This window comes from Meles meles, chromosome 19 (genome assembly GCF_922984935.1).
Source record: "Meles meles chromosome 19, mMelMel3.1 paternal haplotype, whole genome shotgun sequence".
NCBI lineage: Eukaryota > Metazoa > Chordata > Mammalia > Carnivora > Mustelidae > Meles > Meles meles.
Genome location: NC_060084.1, coordinates 49,482,683 through 49,508,238, shown reverse-complemented (window position 1 = coordinate 49,508,238; position 25,556 = coordinate 49,482,683). Strand labels below are relative to the sequence as shown.

The following is a 25,556-nucleotide window of genomic DNA, read 5'->3' as shown; positions in this document are numbered from 1 at the left end:
GGGTGGAGGGAGCCAGCAGTCACCCCCATCCCCTCCCTGCTAGCTGGTGGGAGGCAGGGGCCTCCAGTCGGGCTCTGCCCAGAGGACATTCCGTCCTGTCCTGTTCTGTTCCAGCCCTGTTTGTCTTCCTGCCCAGAGGGTGGGGGTGGGCGGGCCTCACGGAGCGGAGCCGGGGCCCCAGACAGAGGGAGAGGGAGTGGGAACGGGAATGGGGGTGGGGCCAGCCCCCCACCTCCCAGGCAGCTGGGCTCTGTAATCCTCTCCATGGCAGACTTCTTCCATAGAAGGAGCCAGCTGGTGGCTGCCGCGGGACCCTCCTTCCAGCTCCCAGCCTGATCTCGGGACGTTCTTCTGGCAGGAAGTGTGGGCCTCTCGCTGGCTTCAGCTGGCTTCAGAGACGCCTGGGTCTCCCGCCTTTCGTTAAATGAAGTAGGGACGAGTTCGACCGGAGCAGAGGTCCAGTCTCGGCTCCACTATGTATGAGCTGTTTAACTCTGGGACAAACTGCAGGCTCTCCCTGAGCATAAAAACACAACCCCATGGGGTTGTTGTAAAGATTACACAAATTCATATACGTCAAGGACTTAGAACAGGGCCTGGCCATCGATGAGTGCCATGAGAAGGCTCCACTTCTGATTACTCCCTCTTTGTCCACATCGGGAATGGAAGGCTTTGGAGTCTCCTGCACGCTGGAGAGACCCGTGGGCTTTGGTGGGAACCCCGTGGTGTGGTGTGTGTGCCATCACACACACGACCTTTACACAAGCACCTTGGAAGTAGACCAAAGTGTCATGAGAGTAATCACCATCGCTTTGCGGGACTGAGCACTCAAGGAGCCAGAGACCCCCTTAAATCCTCCCAATGGCCTGATGCAGCAGGAAAAATGATCTCCCTTCCACAGGGCCTGAACCTGAGGCTCTGCGCAATGGCCTCACTGGCCCAAGTTACCCCACTGGTAATCAGGGCCCCCACCACAGGGCAGCTGCGGTCCACCAATCTCAGTGAGTCCCACGGAGCATCTACTTCTACCCAGAACGTTGTCTGACTTGAACACAGTTTGTTGTGACCTGTGGGGTATCCTGCCCCCCGAAGATCAGTTCCCTCACTGCTCCTTATTTTGATGTGGTGCAGGGAAGGGGCGGTATGATTCCCACCCCTCCCCCCCACCATTTTCCAGGATATGTCACTGAGGCGCAGAGAGGCAGTCAGGGGCCCCAGGCTACACATTCCAGAAGCAGATGGATGAGCTGGGATCTGAACACAACTTTAGGGCCTGTGCGCTTAAATGCCATGCCTGGGAGGGCATGTTCCCCCCAGGAGCCCCTGCCCTGTCCCTCCTTTGCCCAGTAGCCTCAGTGCCTTCCCCCGTCCCACCTCTACTACCTCCGGATTTCCCCAGCTGGCCAGTCTCCCCGGCTGGCCCCATGCCCAGCCCTGGTCCAGCCCCCTGGCACACTGCCCAGGTTGGGACGTGCAGCTGGAACCCTGCCACCCTTCCCCTGTGTTCCAGCAGAGAACAGGGGGCGGGGCCGGGGCCTGGAGGCCCCAGGGTGAGGCCTGGGAATGGGGGCTGGGACCCAGTGGCCTGCCCCCCCAGCCCCGGCCAAACCAAGAGACAGAGAAGCCCACCTCTGCAGAAATTGCCACCCGAGAGCAAAGGCACGGAGAAAGTAGGAAGACGCAGAGCCATAGTCAGGGCTGCTCCTAGCCCTCTCTCTTCTGACACTGAGCTGGGTAGTGGGGGTCTTAAAAAAAGTGTAAAGGATCTAGGGGGCCTTAGGTTGTGTCTGAGCAGGGACCCCTCTGGGCACTGTGAGGCCAGAGGCAGGGTTTGGGAAAGGACTTGGGGTAGGGTCAGTCAGGAGGACTCTCTCTGCCTCTGCCTCTGCTCATTCCCAAGGACATGGTAACCCAGTGGGGTGCCTGTACCCTGAGTCCTATCTTCCCTTGGAACCCTCTGATCCGGGGGGCACCCAGGCCCTTACACCCATCAGGGACTTCCCAAGAACATCCCTGCCTGGGGTGGGATGGCGGAAGCCTGAGTTGGAAGAAGGGAAGGGGGTGAGGCAGTACGGGGGCCCACTCACCATCACCCAGGCCCCCTTTGGCCCAAGTGCCATCCTAGGGGTGCAGAAGGGGACGGAGCGCGGCCGGGATCCGGGTGCGAGTTATGAGTGGGTGGTGCGCAGCACTGGGATGACACCACAGGAAAGGGCTGGCCTTGGTGGGGAGGGGGGAGCGCCCCAGCTCAGCCAAGAGGGGCCCCCACCTAGCCAGGAGGGGGCGCTGGGAGGGGCTGGGCTGAGGCTGGCCCAGAAGGGGTGGGATGGAGTTCCCTGGCAGGCCCAGAGCCAGAGACTGGAATAGAACCGAAGGGGGGAACAGCAGTGCGGGGGGGGGGGGGGGCAAAAACATGAGGGTGTGGACAGATCCAATCAGACCTGGGAAGCCAGGGAGGAGGGAAGAGGTTTCCTGGATGCCTCAGATTGGACAAGGGAAACCAAGGGCCTGTAAGCTTTTTCTGGGGCCCCAAGAAAACATGGCCAGATAGACCCTTGGCCTTGGACCCAGAGCACTCAGCAGCTCTGCACCTGCTGGGCGGTGATCACAGAAACTACCCCCTGGCCAGGAGGACCCAGCTGAACACTTAGGCAGGGCGTGCTCCCATCAGAGCTTGCACTGAATCGAGTACAGCACCCTCCATGGGGATTCCCCAAATAAGGCTTGAATGGTGTGCCCCTGTCCACAGTCACAGGCACTGAGTGGGGGTGGAGAGGGAGATAAGGGGCTAGACGTTGGGAAGTCGGTCGGGCTTGTCTCTCTGTTATTGAAAGGGGTGACTCTACCTTTCAAAAGGGTACAGAAAGGTCCCTGGGAACGGTCCCAAGTAGCTGCTGAAAAGTGACCCCCTCTGCTTATTTCTAGGGAACCCAAGGTTTGAAAGTCTGTCAGGGACCATCCAATTATACCGGCTCTCTCTGCTCCTGAACTCAGAATCTGACTTCCCACTCCAAGGGACTCTCTGGATCTGTGAAGGCTTAGTCTGGGGGCACCCCATATACCCTAGGATCCCCGGGTCCCGTAGGAAGGAACAACCTCAATTCTGGCAATTCGGAGGCCGGTAGGTTCATACGTGGAAGGAGAATGCCCTCCGCAGAAGCCCGGGAACTACTCGAACACAAGCACTCCAATTCCGTAGGGGCCCTAACCTGGAGGGAAAGCGAGCCCGGAGCAGCAGGAAATTGGGGATCACCACCCCGAAGTCACTCCAGGCTAAAGGGGCGGGGCGGGACAGCCGGGGATTTGGGGAACCCCCCTCGCCTGCAATCGGGTAGGATGGTGGGTGCGGCGGACATGTGCCTCCAACCGCGCGGCCCGGGGCCTCCTCGGCTTCACCCGTGCATCTCCCCCAGCTCGGGGGTCCCTGCAAGGAGAGCCCCTCGCTTCCCATCATTCCTGCCCCGAACCCCAGTACCTGGCACGCTGTAGCCCCAGAGCCATGGCTCGCCGTCGTCGCTCCCGAGCCCTTCGAGGCCCCTAGCCCCCTCCCCTGGCCCTGCGAGCCCCCTCCCCAGCTCCGCCCCCCGCCGCGCCCGGCCCGCGGCTCCGGTTGGACGACGGGTGTGTCACTTCCGAGAAAGAGGCGGGACCAGGCGAGGACCTGAAACTCTCGGAGTGGGGGGATAACGCGGCATACACCGCCCCCCCCGCCACACCCCTAGCCGCGGACTTCCTCAGCAGTGTCGCCCGCAAGGTCCGCGGGTCGCGCCTCCTGGCCCAGCCTCTCTCGCCAAGTTCTGACACCAGCCCTCTCCCGAACCCACCGAGCTCACTCGACCCTGATACCGCACCCTCTAACCCTCACCTCCAGCCCACCTCTCCATTTTCCCACCCCCGGTCGGGCCCCTCAGACCACCAGGCCCACCCCTTGCAAGTCGCCCAACTCTGCCTTCTCCACGTCCTCCTCCTTATCCACTGTGAACTCCCGCTTCTCCCCACCCCCACCCCTGCGCTACAATCCCTCCCCCTCTGTACCCCACCATTCCCTCTCGGTCCGCAGCCCCTCTGCCCCCATATCTGCAGCAAGTACCCCTACCTGACCCCGGTCTTCCAGTCTGGCACTTTGTACCCCAGCCCTACTTCCTTGCCTCCCTAACTCCCTTTTCAAGTTCCCACCATTGAATGATTAAGTTTCTGTCAAGTAAATATGTAAAACCCAAACACACCCATTTTCTAAAAGAGCAGAGAAACGGTATCTTTCTACTAGTGAAGTAAGAAGAGAGAGGTACAAGGTCACCAAGGAGTGGCTAAAGCATTAGGATCGGCTAGGGAACAGAGAGAGAGAGAGAGAGAGAGAGAGAGAGAGAGAGAGAGAGAGTGTGTGTGTGTGTTGTGTGTGTGTGTGTGTGTGTGTGTGTGTGTGTGTGTAGGGGACGGTTTACTAACCCACAGGGGACAGGTATTCTAGATGCAGCTTTGGACAGGAAAAAGGATACTATAGCCAAAGTTTGTAGGATTTGCCCTCCCCAGCTTTGCCCTCACTCAGCTTTCTGGTGGGGAACCACTTCTTTCTGTTCACCCTCTATTTAATTTGAATAGGGCTGGTCATAGCCCTCCCCTCACCAGCTCCAGGCACAAAGGATCCAAACCTAACCAGTTTATTCTGTCTCCCTGGTCACAGTGATTGGTTCAGGGAAGACATGTGACCTAACCTAAGCCAGTGAGAACCAACCCTGAGACATTTGCTGCAACTAAAGAAAAAGGTTATTTCTGCTGGAGTTTCCCAGCTGGTAGGAGGTGAGCCCGTTACCAGGAAAGAAGTGGCTTTAAGAGATCAAAGTCAGTACAGAAGAAAGCAGAAATGAAAATCTGTGAAAGACACTCCTGACATCAGCACTTGGGTACCTGGATCCAGCCATACTTGAACTCCACTTTAATATCAGAATAATTATGGGTTTTTTTTTAGGCTGTTGCTAATTTTTTAAAAGATTTTATTTATCCATTTGACAGAGATCACAAGTAGGCAGAGAGGCAGGCAGAGAGAGAGGAGGAAGCAGGCTCCCTGCTGAGCAGAGAGCCCCATGTGGGGCTCGTTCCCAGGTTCTGGGATCATGACCTGAGCCGAAGGCAGAGGCTTTAACCCACTGAGCCACCCAGGTGCCCCTAGGCTGTTGCTATTGTTGTTAAATATTACTTTATTCATTTACTTTGTGCTTAGATTAGTGTGAATTGATTTCAGCTGCTTTCACTCAAAAGAATCTTGATAAGCAGTGAAAATATCTCCTACGCTCTAGTGTGGAGACAGTGGAGTATGAGAAAACAAGAGGCCTAAATTAGAAAGGGCTTCAGGGGAAGCAGTGTGCTCCATGAGGAAGGAGGGGCTATGCAAGACATAGCAGAGAGTCAATGCGAGGATTTATAGCACCTGAGGAAAACTGGCACTTCCGAAACACACACTGAAACAGAATTTACAAATACACACAGATGCACCAGGCACCTATGATCTAGGTTAGCATTAAGCTTCCCTCAGTGGTTCCTTGCAGCTAAGGCAAGAGGGGGAATGTGTTTGTTGAAATGGTTTTCATTTTTTGCTGAATGGATGTGTTGTTTGTTTCAAGAAACAAGATTTGTTCCTGAAACTCAACTTTAGCAGAGAACTTTTTGTTATTAAAAGGTAGAGTGATCAGAGTCACCAGGGACTGTGGGAGCTCCATGGAGTTGCCTCCCCTAGCCTCTCAAGAATAGGATAAGTAGCAGTGAGGAAGGTAAAGAGAGGGCTAGGGGAAACTATTCTGGACAGAGGGAAGAGAATATAACAATGTGGAGTCTTGGGACCGTGGGGGCACCTGAGTAGGAGACCGCCTGCAACCTGGATCGTAACGAGAAGAGGTGGGAGGTGATGGACTGGTGCATACAGGTGAGCCCCAAGCAGGTCTGAAAGGCATTAAAGAAGATAGGGCGACGTCCTGAGGGCACTAAGGAGCCATGTCAGAGTTTTGAGCAGGATAGAGACACAGTGGGTGCCTTATAAAAATCCTCTAGTTGCTCTGTGGAGAGTGGAGGCATGATGGAGTGAGACAGGAGGTCGGAGAGCAGGAAGGAGGCTGGGCATAAAGACTGGGGCCAGGGTGAAGGAGAGCAGATGGACGGAAGAATCGATGAGGTTCACATAGCAACACCTCACATATCAGTATCAATCAACTGTGGCACGCCCAGCTAGAGAAGGATGAACTACTGATAAACATACAGCATGGACGAATTTCAAGATCCTTATGCTGAATGAGAGAAGCCAGACACCAAACAAAGCACGCTATGTGATTTCAATTACATGAACTTCCAGAATGGGCAAGGCTGATCATGGAGGGTGGGGGGGGGGGGGGCGGGGTGGTGGAAATCAGGACAGTGGTTCCTTATCTTGATGGAGTTTGGGTTACAAAGGTATATGCATTTGTCAAAACCCAGCAAATTGTAGTCTTCAGATTTGTGCTTATTGTTGTCTGTAAGTTTTACCTCAAAATAGAAAAATATGAAGGGCAAACTAATATTGATAGACAAGTAGAACTCAGGGGACACGGTGCTAAATATATAGGAGGAGCTGTTGTAGGCACTAGGACTACCGTGGTGAACAAGACAGGTCAAGATCCCTGACCTGCCTTCATGGAACTTACACTCTATTTGGGCAGACAGACTATACACAGAAACATAAGTGAAATATATAGTACGTTTTATTGTGACAAGTGCTATAGAGAGATGTAACCCAGAGAATGGAGGGCATAGTGATTTTTGGCATTGGGAGCTATAATTTTAAACAGGTTGGTTATGGAAGAGCTTAATAAGAAGGTTTCATCTGAGCAAAGACTTGAAGATAAGGGGGAAACCCCGTGGATTTCTGGGAGAAGAGTGTGCTAAGCAAAGAGAAGAGCAAGTGCAAAGGTCCTGAGGTTGGACTGGCCCGGTAAGTTCAGGGATCAGCAAGGAGGCCAGTGTGGCTAGAGCAGGGGGATGTAGGAAATGAGTAGGAAATGAGGTCAGAAAAGGTGGTGTGGGGTCTGAGGTGGACAGTGGTGTGGAAGATCACGTAGGATGGGTTTTTAGGCTATGTGTGGACCTTGGCTTTCACTCTGAGGGATATGGGAGCATGGGAGGCTTTTAAACAGGGACACGGCATCTAAGTTAGGTTTGAATGAAGTTCTCGTTCCCTTCAGGTGGGAAAGAATTGGAAGCCCTCCCACTTACAACACAAACCACCCCACAGAGAGATTTATGTTGCTCATGAATTGCCATCTGACAGGGCTCAGTGCAGATAACCCATCTCCACTCCACTTGGCATCAGCAGGGGCAGACCAAGGGGGTGGGCTGGAATGATCTGCAGCTTCCCCACTCACTGGCCTGGCACTTGTTGCTGCTACTGGGGGGAGGGGGGGAGGGGACCTCACCTGTGGGCTATGGCTGGGACATCTACCTGTGACCTTTCCATGGGGTCGCTTGGACCTCCTCACATCATGGCAGCTGGGACCAAGGGAGACGAAGAGGGAGCAAGGAAACAGGCAGGAGCCGTGTCTCCTTTATGACCTGGATTTGGAAGCCATGCAGTGTCACCTGCATGCCCCTTTCTCAAGTCAGTCCCGAGGTCCTGCCCAGCTTCCAGAGGAGGGAAGAGACTCCACTTCCTGATGGGAAGGGGCCAGCTTGCACAGGGAAGAACAATGCAGAACTTGAAATATTCCTGTGGCCCTTTGGGGGAATATCTGCCAAACTCCTCATAAGACAGTATCTTGGAGCTCTGCCTAGAAGCAGCCCCATGGGGATGGAGTCTTGAGCCTTGAGATACCGGAGAAGGACGGGGGATAGGGTCCCTGAAACTGCGTACACACCCAAATCTGGTAAGTCAGTATCTCTAGCCACTCTCTTCCGTACATCTGCTCAGACATTTTATCCCTAGTGTTCACCTCCCTACGTTCACCCTCTCTGCTGCCAGGGATGGGAAGGAGTTGCTCCAAACCTCCTTTTTTTTTCTTTTTTAAGATTTTATTTATTTATTTTTTGACAGAGAGCAAGCGCACAAGTAGGGGGAGCAGCAGGCAGGGGGAGAAGGAGAAGCAGGCTCCCTGCTAAGCGGAGAGCCCAATGCGCAGCTCAATTCCGGGACTCATGACCCAAGCCGAAGGCAGACGCTCAACCGACTAAGCCACCCAGTCGCCCCTTTTCCTAACCTCTTTACAGCTACCTCTTGTGATCTGATTCTCTCTCCACTCTCCCTTCCCCAGGCTCTGACTCCTAATCACATGGGTTTATAAAGGCCAGCTGGCATTCTTGGAAAACTGCCAGGGGCAGAAAATCCCTCCAGACTCAAGCCAAGACTAACCTGGAATTAGGTGATGGAAATAAACAACATGAGCCATAAGTATCATGCAGGGCTCCTGTGCCGAGCGCTGTACTAAGCCCTCCACATTCCTGCTCTTACTAGAACATCACGGCAGCCCCATCAGGTATTTCCCTGTAGTGTAGCCTTATTGAACCCAGCCTGCCTGACCTGGGTTCAAATCTTGGATCTCTCACTTGTCAGCTGTGTGACTTGGGCTAGTTACTTAACTTCTCTGTGACACAGAGTCGTTTCTGAAAAAAATGCATTTGATTCAAAACCACACCGTTGCCCGGCGTAGATTAGATTATTGTCTCCTGATCTCCAGTTCCTCCTTGTTACAGAACCGCACATCCCTGATTTCACTATGTGCCCATGGAGGCCCTCCTGAGTAAATCACAGACACTCCTTGGCCCATTTGGTCATGTGACATCCATCGCTTGGCCAACCAAAGGAGGAAGATGCCGCTGTCATAACAGGCACACATCAGACTCCACCAAACGTGGCATGTCTCCTGTTGGGAGGACACAGCAGCGCCAATGAAATCCTTTCACCAAAATAACCGAACCTGAATCTGATCAAAGTTCCAGATTGTAACAATCCATTCATAGGAAAGACATTGGACAGAAGAACACATTAAATGACACCATGAAGAAACAGTCACCTGGATGGAGCCTGCGGAAACCCTATATCAGCACTGGCCAATAAATAGAATCTTTCATGATGACGGAAATGTTCTTTATCTGCACTGTTCGGTATGGTAGCCATTGGCCCCATAGGACTACTGAGCCCTTGAAATGTGTGCAGTAGGACCGAGGAACTGAATTTTTTATTTTTAGTTTCTGGGGTAGCTCCTTTTCTTTTTTTATTTTTCATTTTTAAAGATTTTATTTATTTATTTTTAAGATTTTATTTATTTGACAGATAGAAATCGCAAGTAGGCAGAGAGGCAGGCTCAGAGAGAGGGGGAGGCAGGCTCCCTGCCAAGCAGAGAGGCCGATGAGGGACTTGATTCCAGGACCCTGGGATCAAGACCTGAGCCGAAGGCAGAGGCTTTAACCCACTGAGCCACCCAGGCGCCCCTTCTTTCTTTTTTTTAAAGATTTATTTATTTTAGAAAGAGAGAGAGAGAGCAGGAGAGCAGGAGCGAGTGGGAGGAGGGGCAGAGGGAGAGAGTCTCAAGCAGACGCACCCCTCCCCCCTCCCTGAGTGCGGAGCCCCACCTGAGGATCGATCCACAACCGGAGATCACACTCTGAGCCTAAACCAAGAGTCGGCCCCTCAACAGACCAAGCCACACAGGTGCCTGGAGTAGCTCTTTATCTTTTTTTTTTTTTAGGTGAAATTCACATACTGTAAAATGAACCATTTTAAAGTATGTAATTCAGTGACCTTGAGTACGTTCATGATGTTGTGCACACATCACCTGTATCCAGCCCCAGAGCGCTTTCATCTGCCCAAAAGAACCCCCCCTCAGCCCCACCCCCTCCAGCCCTGGACAACCATCACCCTACTTTTTGTCTCGTGGATTCACGTATTTTATTTTTTTTTTATATTTTATTTATTTATTTGACAGAGAGAGAGGTCACAAGTAGGCAGAGAGGCAGGCAGAGAGAGAGGTCACAAGTAGGCAGAGAGGCAGGCAGAGAGAGAGGGAGAAACAGGCTCCTCACTGAGCAGAGAGCCTGATGCAAGGCTCAATCCCAGGACCCTGAGATCATGACCTGAGCCGAAGGCAGAGGCTTAAACCACTGAGCCACCCAGGTGCCCCGGATTCACGTATTTTAGACATCTCATGTAAATGCAGTCGTAGAATAGGTGTCCTTGTGTGTCCAGTTTCTTTCACTTAGCACAGCGTGTGCAAGTGCCGGGCAGTAACGCACAGGATGGCTTGGATCATGACTTCATTGCTCTGCGTGGGTATTACCATGTTATTCCACTGTCTGGCTCACCTACATTTTGCTTCTCCATTCATCAGCTGATAGACATTTGGATTTGCTTCTCTCTCGTGGTCATCATGAATGACGCTGCTGTGAACATTCATGGACAAGTATTTGCCTGAACACCTGTTTTCAATTCTTTGGGGGGTACCTGCTGCTACTTCTAACTTTTTGAGGAAATGCAAAACTGTTTCCCACAGTGACTATGCTGCTTTATATTCCCACTAGCAATGAACAAGGGTTCCAGTGCGTCCACACCATCACTAACGTGGTAAGGGCTATGGATCCATGATGATGGGGGAGGGAGAAGGACCCCCCTCTTCTGCTTGAAAGTTAATTGTCCACTAGACACCCCCCACACCCACACCCACACACACACACACGGCCAGGTGTTCCTGGATTAAATTGGATTAAACTGTGTCTACCTCTTTCATCTCTGAATTGATGACAGAAGGCTGCCCTCTGTTCTTCCAGCTTGCTGAGGGCCTGCCTTGGAAGGATGGCAGTGGATCCCAAGAATTCGGGGAGGGGATTGTCCCATCATAATCGGAACAGGCCAGGGGTACTCAGTTTGGAGTTTAAGAGGCCTGGATCAAATCCGGGGTCTACCAATTTTTTTTTTTTTTTTTGAGGGTGTGTGAGAGGGGAAGAGCAGAAGGAGAGGGAGAGAGAATCCCAAGCAGGCTCCATGCCCAGTGGAGCCTGGCGTGGGGCTCGATCTCACAACCCTGAGACCATGACCTGAGCTGAAGTCAAGAGTTGGATGCTTACCGGACTGAGCCACCCAGGCACCCTAAAGTTACATAGTGTCTTGATGACTCAGTTTTCCGTATGATGGAGATGTAAGAGTCCCTCCATCTCAGAGACCGTGGTGTGGATTTAATGAGAGCAGGCGTGTGTGTGCTTAGCACAGTGCCCCACGTGTGGTAAGCTCACAGGATCAGGGGCCATTCACTTGCTCATTCATTCCCGAGCTCATTCATTCCCGAGCTCGTTCACTCAGGCATTCACGATGCATCTATTCTCTGCCTGATGGAAAGGACACAGGAATTCACCAGAACCTCTCCTGCTGGTTGGGGGGCTCCAGCTTGGAGGGTGGACGGAAAAGGCTCAGACGGGCACTTTTGCTGCCCACCTGTCTGCAGGCATACACGTCACGTGCATGTCGATGTCACACACGTAGGTGTCACAAAACAGGCTGCCGATCACGCAGGCCAGTATCAACCACTGTGGGTTCTGACACACATACACGTGTCATACCTTCAGACTAAGCCCGGTGTCTTAGCCTTGGGCACACCTTGACATTAGCATGCCTGTCGATGTGGGCACGTGGAGACCTGCTGGCACCAGTGACTATCTGCGTTCTGTAAATAACAGCACCTATCAGCCAGGAAACAGGCGAAAGTTCACACTCCCGTCTAGGGTCCCACCACGTCATGGTTCCCTGTCCAGATGCTGATGCGTACGTTTGTGTTGGTATTGGTAAGCGCTGGGGGGCAGTGGGATGATGGGTGGATGTGGTGGCCCAAGTCCCTGCCCCTCCCCTCCCGCTGGCTTCCTCAGCGCTCTGGTGTCCCCAGCAAGAGAATCTGTCACTAGACTCTGCGAGGCTGGGGAGCCCCCTCCCCAGAGCCCTAGGCCCCATCTCACCTGCTCATACCTGTCAGAGCTCAGTGACCTCGGCAGCCAGGACGCCATCCCCAGGAGGTGTATGTAAATCTAAGGTTTCTGGCAACTGGTGGCTGGGACCAGGGACCCCAAGCCCCTTGTGATGCACTTCGCAGCCCTGATGAGGAGGGGTTTCCTGGGTCCTGCTGGAGTCTGCTTGTGCAGGAGGAATCCCTGCCTGTCAGAGGCTACAGAGGCTCCCATTCTGTATCTATACAGCAAGAACTCTGCACTATTTCCATCTGCTCTGAATTTTACAGAAAAGCAAGTCCATGGGGATCAAGGGAAGATCACACCCTGTTTGGGGCAGAAGTTGGTACTGGGAGTGTTCACCATTTCAGAGACTCCTATCATCGCCGTCTCCCCTCATCGTGGCATTTGATTCCCAATCTAGCTCCCACTCTGCTTTGCCTTCTCCTGGGGTCCACATGGACAGATCAATGTTCTTACTTAGCCCTTATTCCAAGACATCAACGACAAAGAAAAACAAACATCTGACTCTTGTTTTATTCACTTGAAAACCAAACGTATAATTCACCAACAGCAGGGACGCTGGATGTTGTGTCTGTGAGCACTGAGCGAACGGAGCACTTCGCATTCCTTATAAATTATAGGCTCTCCGTCAGCCACTCCTAATGCCAAGATCCAAACACTTCTGAAATAGGAAAGACTGTTGTTGAACTTGATGGCAAAGCCTGACCTGACACAGGCTTTTTTTGTAATCTGTGTTCACCCCACTTTGAGGTGAAGAGCCCACATTTTCCTGCAGAAATGCTCAAGTGTTTGATTCCAGGAGCCACCCAGACCCCAGCTGGACTGTTAAGCCTACGTGCCATGTGTGTGCACCAACTTTCTAAAACCTAACCACCGCCTCGATTCTTAAACGCACGTGTCTGGTGAAAGAGAGCAGATTGTATTTTTCCTTTGTTTCTTCTCTATATTACAGGCAACGCATCACAATGAACTTCAGGTAGAGATTATATGCACGGGTAAGGTGGGCTGTGTACGGATTTCATTTCACGATAATAAAAAATTTCATTTCACGATATTAAAAAAGTCTATTTTTTATTTTTTCTAAGAGGTTATTTATTTGACAGAGAGAGAGAGAGAGAGAGCGAGAGCACACAAGCAGGGGAAGCAGCCGCTAGAGGGAAAGGAAGAAGCAGGGTTCCCGCTGAGCAGGGAGCTCGGTGCAGAACTTGATCCCAGGACCCTGGGATGATGACCTGAGCTGAAGGCAGACACTTAACAGACTGAGCCATCCAGGCACCCCTATTTTTTTAAGGAGGGATACTGGATTGAATGGAACTGGATTGAATGGAGGTAAGAACTGAAATTCGAAGCGAGTGGTTCCGAAACCTCCGGGGGTTCCCAAGATCCATTCATGGGATCCACAAGGTCAAAACTATTCTCATAATAATTCTCAGATGTTATTTGCCTATTATTTTCCCCAGAGTGCAGTGAGGTTTCTCAGAGGCTGTGTGATACGTGATGGTGTCATTGCTTTGATAATGAAATGGATTTATTATTGCTATTTCAGAATGAATAAATACACCTTTAACAACTTTGTCTAAACTTCTGTAAGGTAAATATGGTTAGCCATCCAGTGGCTTGCTGGTGCCGGCCCTAGTGACCCACGGACCCGACTGTTAAAGTTTCGGGATCATGTGAGCCAGGTGTTAAATTCTGATAGCTTGAGGGGCTCCTGGGTGGCTCAGTCATTACACATCTGCCTTCAGCTCAGGTCATGATCCCAGGGTCCCGGGATCGAGTCCTGTATCAGGCTTCCTACTCAGCAAGGAGCCTGCTTCTCCCTCTCCCACGCCCCCTGCTTGTGTTTCTTCTTTCTTGCGGTATCTCTCTCTGTCAAATAAATAAATGAAATCTTTTTTAAAAGTAAAACTTCGGTAGTTTGAGTTGGGCCACGGTGGATGTATTTACACCGTGGAAACACCAGGTCACAGGGTTACTTTTCCTTCAGACAGCTGGCTTACCAGTACACCACCCTGTATACAGCCTGCGTAAATGAAAACTCTTTGGGGGTCCTCAATGATTTTTTTTTTGTTGTTACATAAATTAACCCATTTATTATAGGCTAGCAATGTTTCAAACGGTGGTGCTTCTACTGGTCTTTCAACTCCTTCAGTCTTCTGACGGCAGACTTTACTGTGACGGCAGAAGTGGTGTTGCAGGTCCAGGCGCCACCGGCGACGGTTTTCATGCAGGAGCCACAATGCCAGATCCCCACAGCTCGTCTTTTCATCTCGGTTTTGCCACAGAAGGAGCAAGTGTACTTGGCGTGCTGGCTCATCTCAATCTTCTTCACCATCTTCCTGAGGGAGGCACCATAACGGGTCCCGTGTTTGCCCACGATTCAGACCTTCTTGGTGCGTTTAGCCATGTCGCCTCAAACTAGGTCTGAGCCCCGAGAGCTCTTCAATGATTTTTTAAGAGTGTGAATGAGTTCAGAACCGCCAGTCTGTCTAAAAATCAGTCCCTCCCTAACCTAACCTGAGGTGCCCTCTGGTGGTAGCAACTAGCGTGGATGTGAGGAGCCGCACAGTCAAACCTACATCCCTGAAGAGAGAGAGAGAGAGAGAGTGTGTGTGTGTGTGTGTGTGTGTGTGTGTGTTTGGTTGTGAAGAAAGAGCAACATAGAAAGGTCACATCGGTTAAATATTTTTGGTGGCTTGATTTTACATTTTAAGATTTTTTTTTAAAGATTTTATTTATTTATTTGACAGACAGAGATCACAAGTAGGCAGAGAGGCAGACAGAGAGAGGAGGAAGCAGGCTCCCTGCTGAGCAGAGAGCCCGATGCGGGCCGATCCCAGGACCCTGAGATCATGACCTGAGCTGAAGGCAGAGGCTTTAACCCACTGAGCCACCCAGGTGCCCAGGCGCCCCACATTTTAAGATTTTTTTAAAGTAATCTCTACGCCCAGCGTAGGGCTCGAACTCACAAACCCGAGATCAAGAGTCACACACACTGCATGGACTGAGCCTGCCAGGTGCCCCTGGTATTCTATTGTAATTAATAATTCGTTGAAAGATGACACGCCAGGGACTCTTACAAGCTATTTCACATCACCTAACTCGATTCTCACGTCTATCCTGGGAGTAAATATTAGCACCTCACTTTTGTTTCCTGAGCCATTTGAGGGTGAGTGGCCGGCGTCACGCCTCGTCGCCTCACCTCTGCATCTCTGGCGTGTGACCGCTGGAAACACGGGCGCCGCTCCTACCATGTGTACTTGTGACTTGTCTCCTACCTCTTCTGCAGCTCAAGTCTCTTTCCACCCTAATCTTGCCCAGGCCGCTCTTTCTCTCAGCCTGTCCATCATAAAATACTCCACCGGAGCCCTTGCTCTCGCCTTTGGAATGGGCCAGCACAGCACAGCCCGGTTTAAAGACCTCAGGAGGAAGGGGCTATTAGAAACTTTGAACCCGGCAGGGGGAATCGCCTGTGTGTCCGTCCTCCCTCAGGAGCCCTCACCGTCCACTAGGACCTCAGTCTCTGTCTCTGGGTGGGCCTGGGATACTCTGATGATGAGATCTTCTTGCACTGTGATAAGCGGGCAGAGCCCCGTGCTTTAAAGACCCAGGAGTGGAGGGTCCCGGCTCTAGTTCTGGCCCCATTCACCCTGCCACTGGGGGAGCGGAGGGCGCAGCAAGGCTGGAATTGCACAGAGAGGTGAGGCCTCCCTGAGGTTGCACCAGGCACCCCACACTTGAGTGGAAGAGAGGACATCCCCTCTGAGCTGGAGTCTCATTGTGTTGAGAAGGTCAGGGACAGTGAGGTGACAGGTCACTGCCTGGGGAGGGCCAAACCTTTACTCCCACGAGGCAACACAGGGCTCTGGGGAGGCTCCAGTACTAGAGACTTTTAGCACTTGGGCTACAAGGGGAGGGACTTCCTCACCTCTGCCCTGGGGCCCCTCGTGTGGATGGTGGCCTTGCTTTCCTCCCAGAGCATCAGGAAGCTCTGGGAGACACACGGCCTCAGGGCTGATCTGGTTAAGGTTTTCCTGCTCGAGCCCTGTCCCGCCCAAATCCAGAGATACCTGGTCTCCAGCAGGGGCCTCCCAGAGAATACAGCACGGACAGGACAGTGGACCCAGGAGGAGGGTCCACGGAGTCTGCCCTGGTTCCTACAAGGACAGTAACCTTCCTGCTGTTCTGTGAGTGGCTGTCCTCCTCTGGCCCTAGGTTAGGGCCAGTTGCTGGACGCAGTCAGTGTAAGAGCCTCAGATGAAGAAGGGTCCCCTGGCTACAATCACAGCCCATTTCAACGCGGCCTCAGGGGCCCAAGCTCAGTGGGATGTCAGTGCGGCTCCAGCGGACACTGCTCTGGCTGAATGCACTCTTGCTGTCATATTATGTTCTGTGTTAGCTCACAGACGTGTTGGCCCCCTCACAGGGCCTCCAGCAAGGAGTTCAAACCGAGATGCCTCCCTGCCTTAAAGTCAACATCCCAGAAAATCAGGGTCTTGGAGAGAAAAGGTTTCTCTCTCCTGTTTACCTGTGGCCTGAGGTCTGAGACCCAGGCCCACCCCTGCAGACCCTCTGCTTCTCCAGTTGGAGAATCAGCAGTGGGTCTGGAAGACACCCCTCACCCACCTGCCCACATGGGTGTGCCCTTAGGCTGTGGCACCCTCCAACCATTCAGCCGGAACTCAGAGCCTAACCATTTGCTAGTAGTACCATCCATCTCCGTGTAATAAAGAGGAAGACTCCACTTTTGATGTTAGATCCTGACAGCTTCAGCCCCAAACCCCCTGCTTCTGCTGCACATGCGCAGACCTATCAGAGAGCCAACGCGCTCCCTCCCTGGGTACCAACAGGAGGTTCCAACCACAAAACCCACCCCACATCCAGGAACCCTCACTGACCCCAAGTCCCAGCCCAGAGGAAGACCAAAACCACCCTTCACCTCATCTCACGCCTGGATGGTTCAGTTGGTTAAGCATCTGCCTTTGATTCCGGTCATGATCCCAGAGTCCTGGATGGAGCCCCGAGTCTGCTTCTCCCTCTGCCCACTTGTGCTCTCTCACTCTCTCTTAAATAAATAAAACCCTGAAAAAAATATATATATAGCATGTAAAATATATTAAAAATATATATTGTGTGTATACATACAAATACATAAAACACATACATATTGTATGTATATATTATATGTATGTACGTATATAAAATTCTTGGGCAGGAGCTGTCCAGCCTCCCAACAGGAGACACTAGACACTCACAAAATATTTCACAACCAGCTGGCTCCTTGTCTCCCATCCTGGCCCTGACCCCCCTGGTTGTCACTGTCCAGGGACAAGTTGATCATCTGTACTGGTCCCAGAGCTCTGTGAAGACAAGGACTAGGGCTGCTGTGGCTAATGCCATGTGCCCAGTTGTTAGGGACACTTGTCTCTTTCCACTCAGGATGCTCAGCGTCTCAGAGGAACGAGGAGTATCTCCCAACCCCCATCCTGGGGTTAGGGTCTTCTCTCACCCTGGGTCCCAGGATATAAGGAAGACCCTGGCTGGAGGACCCACTGCAGGTCACAGACATGGGCTGGACTATCACTCCCAGCCCACCTCCCGAAGTGCAGCCCCTCTAGAAAGGACAGGAAGGTCTGACCCTCAGACACCCCTGGACAGGTCGCCAGTGAGTGTTCCCACAACTTCCGGGGATGGGTGTCAGATCTGTACTTTTGGAAGGTGAAACAGAAAAGGACATTTCCTTTCCTTCCATCACTGGCTTCCCCCCGGCTTCCCACTTTGTCCAGGAGGAAGTAGCCGACTCCCTCCTGGCACATGAAGGCATTATTTCCACCATCACTCACAAGGTCCTCTCTGCGCACCCCCCACCAAGGTGAAAAGCAGGAAGTACCTCTTCATACCCTCTTGTACAAGAATATTCATAGCAGAATTATTCCTAATAGGCTCAAACTGGAAACGACCTACATGTCTATCACCTCATGAACGGGTGTTGTGTGGGTCTCAGCCTCTGACAGTGATGGTACCTGCTAGGAATGCCTGAGGAGCTCACCTGGGCCCATACGTGGGGGGGGGGGTGAGCACCCACAGGCATTTCCCCAACTGAAGCCAATGTTGTGCCTGGACCCGCCTTTGTGATTCTTCTTACAATCACGGGGCACCCTTAGCAAAAACCACCAGGCGACTTTGAATAAGAATGATCACTTGCCAAGTCCTGGAGGGTACACGGCATGCCTGGGACCATAGAGTGAGGTCCCAGCTAGCGAGGGAGGGAAGGTGCATGCACCCAGGGGCTCTGCCTCTGTTAGGGGCTGAGGCTGGAGTGTCTAGGATTTCACTGGTTCACTCTTCATTGGCAAATTTAAAGCCTAAGAGCAGGAGGGCCACTCAAGCAACCAACCATCCCGGACTTTCCAAAGGGCAACTCCATGGTTGGGGGTAGTCTCATTTCTTATCTGGTCATTTTTTTCCTCTGAAATTCCGTATTTCTAATTCCATTCTCCCACACAGAAACCATGGCTCCTCCCAAGACATCAGTGGATGTCGCCATGTGCTCAGTCCTACACACAAAACGATTATGCCAGAGGAAGATTTTTGTTTGGACAGAGTCAGAATTGCTGACCTTTCTCATAGGTCATCATAAGGCAATTGCTACCACTTTGTTTTAAGCTTATTAGCCTGTATTTTCTAACACTTGTGTTGCTTTTCCTTTGGCATCATTCTCATCCAGCTCAATTAATGACTTTTTGAATGACGTAAGCTGGGATCTAAATATTTTCTTTCAATCACACTGGCCCATTGGACAACGCTTACTGGCCCGTGGGGCACAAGCAGTGAGGCCAGCCCTGGGTTTGGGATTCCAGGAGAGGCGAATTTTTTTTCTTCCTAGGGCAGGCGATTCCTGTCTGGTCCTCACTCAGTGCAGCCCCGCCCCACGCCCGATGCCTGCCCCCCACCCCGGGCAGGTGGAGACAGGTGGGACCCACGCTCAGCGCTGACACCTCCCTACCTGTGCGTTGTGCTGTCCCAGTTCCCTGTCCCACAGCCTGGTGAGGCTGATGCAAGAATCCCGAGCCTTGTGGTGAAGTAGGGGTCTTACTCAGTAAAACCAGGAGATCACGGTATCTTGAAGTTTGTTCGTGGGTGGGGAAAGGGTGCATACCTTGTCACCTCTGGAGCAGGGAAGGCACCATACGTCCACCATTTCTGACACTTCCCAAACCTTCAAGCTCCCAGGATGACAGTCTATGTAAAACTGCAAAATTTATGAGGGCCTTGTGTTTTGTATCTGCCAAGAAAAGGGCTTTAGTTGTGAAAAACGTGTCAGAGACGTGTCCTCAGTGCCAGCCTGGGGATTGTGCCTACTGAATTTGGCTGTAGGGGTAAGTGTCAGGGTCCTGGGCACCTCCCAGAGCAAACTCATCCCTCATGATTGTCCAAAACCATAGAAAAGGGACCTGTCACCCTACACAGGACAGAGTCAGGCTGAGTGTCTCTTGTCTCCAAACACCACACCATGTCCCGGATCTAAGTCAACAGCAGACCCCACTCGCCAGACTCATTTACGAAGCAGAATCCGGCAGGTCCTCCTGTCACCCAGTCCTCTGTCTGCTGACACTGAAGAAGGACAGAGAAAGTGAGCAAGAGAGAAGGAGAGAGACAGAGATGGAGGGAGAGACAGAAGGTAGGCAGGGCAGTGGAAGAGAGACCCAAGAAGGACACGCGCCCCTCCCGCCGCACATTGGCCTTTTCTGACCTGCTCTCTCCAGGCTCTCTACCCCAGAGCAGCCTTCTGCTGGCTGTGGATCTCCCCATGTCAGTCAGTGATAGCACCATTTGAGTTGGTCATGAGTGATACTGTTTTTATTTTTTTATTTTCTAAAGATTTTATTTTACTTATCTGAGAGAGAGCATGAGCTGGCGGGAAAGGCAGATGGAGAGGGAGAGGCAGGCTCCCTGCTGAGCACAGAGTCTGACATGGGGCTCCATCCCAGGACCCTGGCATCATGACCCGAGCTGAAGGCAGACGCTTAACCGACTGAGCCACCCAGGCTACTTTCTGACAAATTTTCAGAAAACCAATGACATGTGGAGGAGATAGACCCTGAACACAGTGCTTTCATCCGTCCGTCCATCCACTCACTATTCCCTGAGCACCTGCTCTGTCCCCAGCCCTGTGCTGGTTGGGGACACAGTAGTGACTTAGCCCCAGGCCCTGCCCTTCTGGTTCTTTTTTTTTTTTTTTAAGATTTTTTTTTTTACATATTTTATTTATTTGACAGACAGAGATCACAAGTAGCCAGAGAGGCAGGCAGAGAGAGAGGAGGAAGCAGGCTCCCTGTTGAGCAGAGAGCCCGATGCGGGGCTCAATCCCAGGATGCCGGGATCATGACCTGAGCCGAAGGCAGAGGCCTTAACCCACTGATACACCCAGGCGCCCCCACCCTTCTGGTTCTTATGTCCAGTGGGGGACATAAGACCAGCCCAGACAATAGTGACCCATAGTGAGTAGGGTTGGGAAGGAGGGCCAAAGGCATCCAGGATGGCTTCCTGGAGGAAGGGTCATCTGAGCTAGGACTTTAAGAATGAGCAAAGGGGCGCCTGGGTGGCTCAGTGTGTTAAAGCCTCTGCCTTCGGCTCAGGTCATGATCCCGGAGTCCTGGGATCGAGCCCCACATCGGGCTCTCTGCTCTGCAGGGAGCCTGCTTCCTCCTCTCTCTCTGCCTGCTCTCTGCCTAGTTGTGATTTCTCTCTGTCAAATAAATAAAATATTAAAAAAAAAAGAGTGAGTGAGCAAGAACCCTATTTCAGTGGGGTTCAGCCCTGGGAGGGCAGAGAGCAGGGCCAGCCACCGTCTGGGCCTCAGTGAGGATTTTGGACTTAACTTCACAGGGTTCTTAGCAGGGATGGAAGTGTGAGGTTTCAGACTGTGGAAGATCCCTGTGTCTGTCTCCTGTGAGCGGGGTGGACAGGAGGCAGGAAACCAGGGAGGAGGCTTCTGAAGCAGAAACAATGGTGCAGTTACCACAGTCCTCCCCAAGGGTGGGAGAAAGCACGTTCCCCTCCCAGTCCCACTCTCCCCTGCTCATCAGGCGTCCCCTCTCCTCAGCTTGCTGCAAGGTAAAGAAGTGTTCTAACTGTGGGTCAGGATGTAAAAGGAGTGAGTTTGTCATAATGGGTACTTTTAAAAGGTTAAGAGAATAGACTAGGAATAGAATTGTATGCACTGCAGAGAATCTTGACCATTACGGGGTAATGAAACTTTCTTTTGGACTGTAAGCCATGCAGTGATGTAGTGTCTATTTTTCCTAGTGAGTTGTACACAGATGGTTAAGAAGCGCAGGGACACCAGAGGCTCCCGGCACAAGCTTGCTCTCCTTTCCTTTTTTTTTTTTTTTTTTTTTTTTTAAGATTTTTTATTTATTTATTTGAGAGAGAGAGAGATCACAAGTAGGCAGAGAGGCAGACAGAGAGTGAGAGGGAAGCAGGCCCCCCGCCGAGCAGAGAGCCCGATGCGGGACTCGATCCCAGAACCCCGAGATCACGACCCGAGCCGAAAGCAGCAGCCCAAACCACTGAGCCACCCAGGCTGCCCCATCGCTTCCAAAAAAATGCATTCAGCTCTCAGAGTCCTGGTCCCAGGTGTTTCCTGGGGAGGCTGAAGGTAGGCTCAACATGACTGTGGGTCTTCATACCCCTCCCCTTTTAGCAGCTCAGCCTCCTCTGTTGTCATGTGAGTCCAGTAGGTTCCCTAGGTGGGGTAAGGGTGTCTATCAGAGTCCCAATATAAAGTCCCAGTCCCAGCTCTGTGGCTGCTCTGCCCACAACTGCTCTGGAGCCGAGATTCGAGAACCATGGTGCCCAGAATCTTTGGTAAGGATCCACGGGGCACTCCCCCCAAGCTTCTCTCTTGTCGCATCCCGAATGGACCCCTGAACCTCAAACATAATGCCCTCTCGCCTGTTCGATTCTTGGTTTCCTGCTTGGTCATCACCCCCAGGCGAGCTCTGGCTGCAGCTCAGGCTCCCCCTGACCGGCAACTATTAGACCCGACCCTTCCCCGACCCCTTCCTGCCACCCTGAGTCCATGTCAACACCCACTCCGAGCTGCGGCCCACGCTGAATGCAGCTCAGTGACGTCATCTGGTGTACCCCAGTGCTGACCGGATGCTTATGCTCTCTCCATCGTTCTCATGTCCCTCTGCTCCTCGGCTGCTGCCTCCCATGCTGAACTCCTGGGCTCAGGCTCAGAAGGAATCACAGGTGGAGTGTGGAGGGAGGAGATGGTACCGTGGATGGAGGTGGGGGCTCCAGAGATCTAGGCCAATCCTTGGAATCCAACCCAGCTCTGACTCCCCCAGATACTGGACTGTGGATGTAGCTGCTGGTGCTCAGGTATAGAGAGGCCGACAAACCTCCTGGAGCGGAGGTGAGGGGCCTGCCTCTGTGGTTCCAACTGCACCTTCTGCCTCTGCTTCCCCAAGTCCTTGAGCTCTCAGCTCGGGCTGCTGGGAAGTGTCAGATCCCAGGCATGAAGCTCAACTGCGCCAGGATCTGTGTCCAAGTGAGGGACCCCGTCCAGTCCAGGCTCAGGGAGGAAGGAGAAGTGGATGGAGTTTTGTCATCTATAGTCCATTCAGATGAGCAAGGCTGCTGCGTTCATAACATTTCCTTTTGGGCAACTATGTCTCTCTCACCTCCTTCCCTGCACTCCCTTCCCCTCCTCCCTCTCATCTTCTTCCAGAATTGCTTTTTATCTGAGCCACTCTAGGATTGGAGCCAGAGGCCACACCATACCCATTTAATAGCTGCCCCTCCTCCCCTCCTACACCAACCCTAGCAACCTCCAATCTGCATTCCGTTTCCGTGGATTTCCTATTATTTTAGACATTTCGTATGAAGGGAATCAGTCCTACCATATGTGACCTTTTACATTACCTGACTTCCTTCCCTCGCAGAGCTGAATAATATTCCATGGTGCGTATATCCCACAACTGGTTTATCCACTCGTCTGTTAATGGATCTTGGGGCTGTTCCCATCTTTTGGTCACTGGGAACAGTGCTGTTATGAACATGTGTATACCTGCACTTGAGTACCTGTTCTCAGTTCTAAGGGGTACGGACCTAGCAGAATTGCTGAGTCAAATGGTAATTCTATGTTTAACTCTTTGTGGAACTGCCCAACTATTTTCCACTGCTGCTAAACCACATGTTTTAAAAGATTTTATTTATTTATTTGACAGAGAGAGAGAGAGAGATCACAAGTAGGCAAAGAGGCAGGCAGAGAGAGAGGGAAGCAGGCTCCTCGATGAGCAGAGAACCCAAAGTGGGGCTCGATCCCAGGACCCTGAGATCACGACCTGAGCCGAAGGCAGAGGCTTTACCCCACTGAGCCACCCAGGCGCTCCCTGCTAAACCACTTTATGTTCCTGTCGGCAACATATGAGGCTCAGATTTCTCCACCTCCTGTCCAGTCCTTGCTATTTTCCACTTTTCTTTTTATTACAGTCATCCTAGGGTCTGTGAAGTGCTATCTTGTAGTTTTAATTTGCATTCCCTTAGTGAACAATGACGAGCATCTCTTCATGTGCTGACTGGCTGTCTCTACATCCTTTTTGGAGAAGCGTCTACTCAGAAACTTTTCCACTTTTAAATTGGAGTGTTCTTTTGTTATTGAGTTGTAAGAGTTTTTCAACATATTCTGGATACTCATCCCTTCTCATATAGTGATGTGTAAATATCTTCTCCCACGACATGACTGTCTTTTCCTGTCCTTGATATTTTTGTGTGTGGTACATAGGTTTTTAATTTTGATAAATTCTATTTTTTCCTTTGTCTCTTGTGCTTTTGATGTCATAGCTAAGAAAACACTTGCCTAAACCGAGGTCCTTACTATTTATTCCACTGTTTTCTGCCAAGAGTTTTATAGCATTAACTCTTATATTTAGTTCTATGATCAATTTGAAGTTGATCTTTGTGTACGGTATGTGCAAGGGATGCCTCTTTTTCTCCTTCTTTCCTTCCTTCTCTATGTCCTTCTTAGTCTCCTTTTGCATACAGACACCCAGTTTTCCCAGCACCATTTGTTGAAAAGATTATTCTTTTCTCTATTTAATTGTCATAGCACTTTTGTTGGAATTCAATTGACCATAAATATACAGATTATCCCTGAACTGTTGATTCTGTCCGTTGATCTATATGTGTGCATCTCTTGGGTCAATACTACACTGAATTAACTACTGAGGCTTTGTAGTAAGCTTTGGAATCATGGAGCATCAGTTCAACAACTTTGTTCCTCTTTGCCTTGGCTATCCTGGGTCCCTTGCATTCCAGCATGAATTTTAGGATCACTTGTTAATTTCTGCAGAGAAACCAGCTGGAATTTTGATAGGGATGGCCTTGAATTTGTAGGTCAACTTGAGGGTACCAGCATCTTCACAATATTGCTTTTTAATTTATGGATATGGACTTCGTTCAATTTATTTACATGTTCTTTAAATCCTTTCAACAGTTTCATTGTTTTCCGTGTATGCATTCTGCGCTTCCTCTGTTAAACTTGTTAACAAGTATTTTATTATTGTTGATACTGTTGTAAGTAGAATTATTTTCTTAATTTCAATGCCAGATGGTTCTTTGCTAGTGCATACAGTGGATTTTTATAGGTTGGTCTTGCATCTTGCAAGCTTGCTTACTTTGTTAGGTCTATGGTGGTCTTAGTAGCTTCCTTAAGCATTTTTAATGTACAAGATGATCAATCATTTGCAAATAGAAATAGTTTTACATCTTCTTTTCCAATCCAATTTTTTTTTCTTTTCTTGACCCATTTCTCTGGCTTCAACCTCCATTGCTGTGTTAAATCAAGTGGTGAGAGTGGATGTACTTTCCCTCTTCCAGATGTTAGGGGGGAGCACCCAGTCTTTTGCCATTACAGTAAGCTGTGGGTTTTCTTTTCTTTATTTTTTAAAATATATATATATACATATATATATTTTAAAGATTTTCTTTATTTACTTGAAAGAGAGAGAATGAGAGAGAAAATAAAGACAGGAGAAGGTCAGAGGGAGAAGCAGACTCCCTGTAGAGCAGGGAGCCCGATGCGGGACTCAGGGATCATGATCTGAGCTGAAGGCAGAGGCTTAACCCACTGAGCCATCCAGGCACCCAGCTGTGGGTTTTCTTGTAGATACCTTTGATCAGGTTGAGTCTCTTGATTCCCAGTTTATTCCTTGTTGTTCCCAGTTTGTTCCTTGTTGTTGTTTTAATCATGGAAGAATAGAGACTTTGTCAAATGCATTTTCTGTATCATTTGATGCAGAATCATAATCATATGTTTCCCCTAGCATATTCTACTAATAAGGTTTATTACATTGATTAATTTCATATGTTGAACCAACCTTGCATTCCTGGGATAAATCCCACTTGGTTGTGGTGCAGAATTCTTTATATAAACTGTTGGATTTTGTTTGCTAGTATTTTTTTTTTAGAATTTTTTAGTTTCTATTCATAAGAGATGTTGGTCTATAGTTCTCTTTTCTTGTAATATCTTTGTCTGGTTTTGATACTAGGGTAATATTGGCCTCATAATGTGAGTTGGA

At 50.8% G+C, this 25,556-nt stretch overlaps 1 protein-coding gene and 1 pseudogene across 5 annotated transcripts in view; both read right to left on the bottom strand.

Moving 5' to 3' along the window:
* HIF3A (hypoxia inducible factor 3 subunit alpha) overlaps positions 1–3,521 on the bottom strand; it is a 28,906-nt gene extending 25,385 nt beyond the window's left edge. For 3 of the 5 annotated variants that reach the window (XM_045987216.1, XM_045987221.1, XM_045987217.1), the window contains exon 1: positions 3,476–3,521. In XM_045987216.1, coding sequence (XP_045843172.1) covers positions 3,476–3,501 — 26 coding nt within the window. In that variant the 5' untranslated portion in view covers positions 3,502–3,521. Of the gene's footprint in view, positions 1–232; positions 478–2,087; positions 2,153–3,475 lie in introns of those variants that run through there. The other 2 variants (XM_045987220.1, XM_045987214.1) reach the window with 2 other exon arrangements.
* Positions 3,522–14,034: 10,513 nt separating this feature from the next.
* LOC123931662 lies at positions 14,035–14,395 on the bottom strand (annotated as a pseudogene).
* Between the last annotated feature and the right edge of the window lie 11,161 nt (positions 14,396–25,556).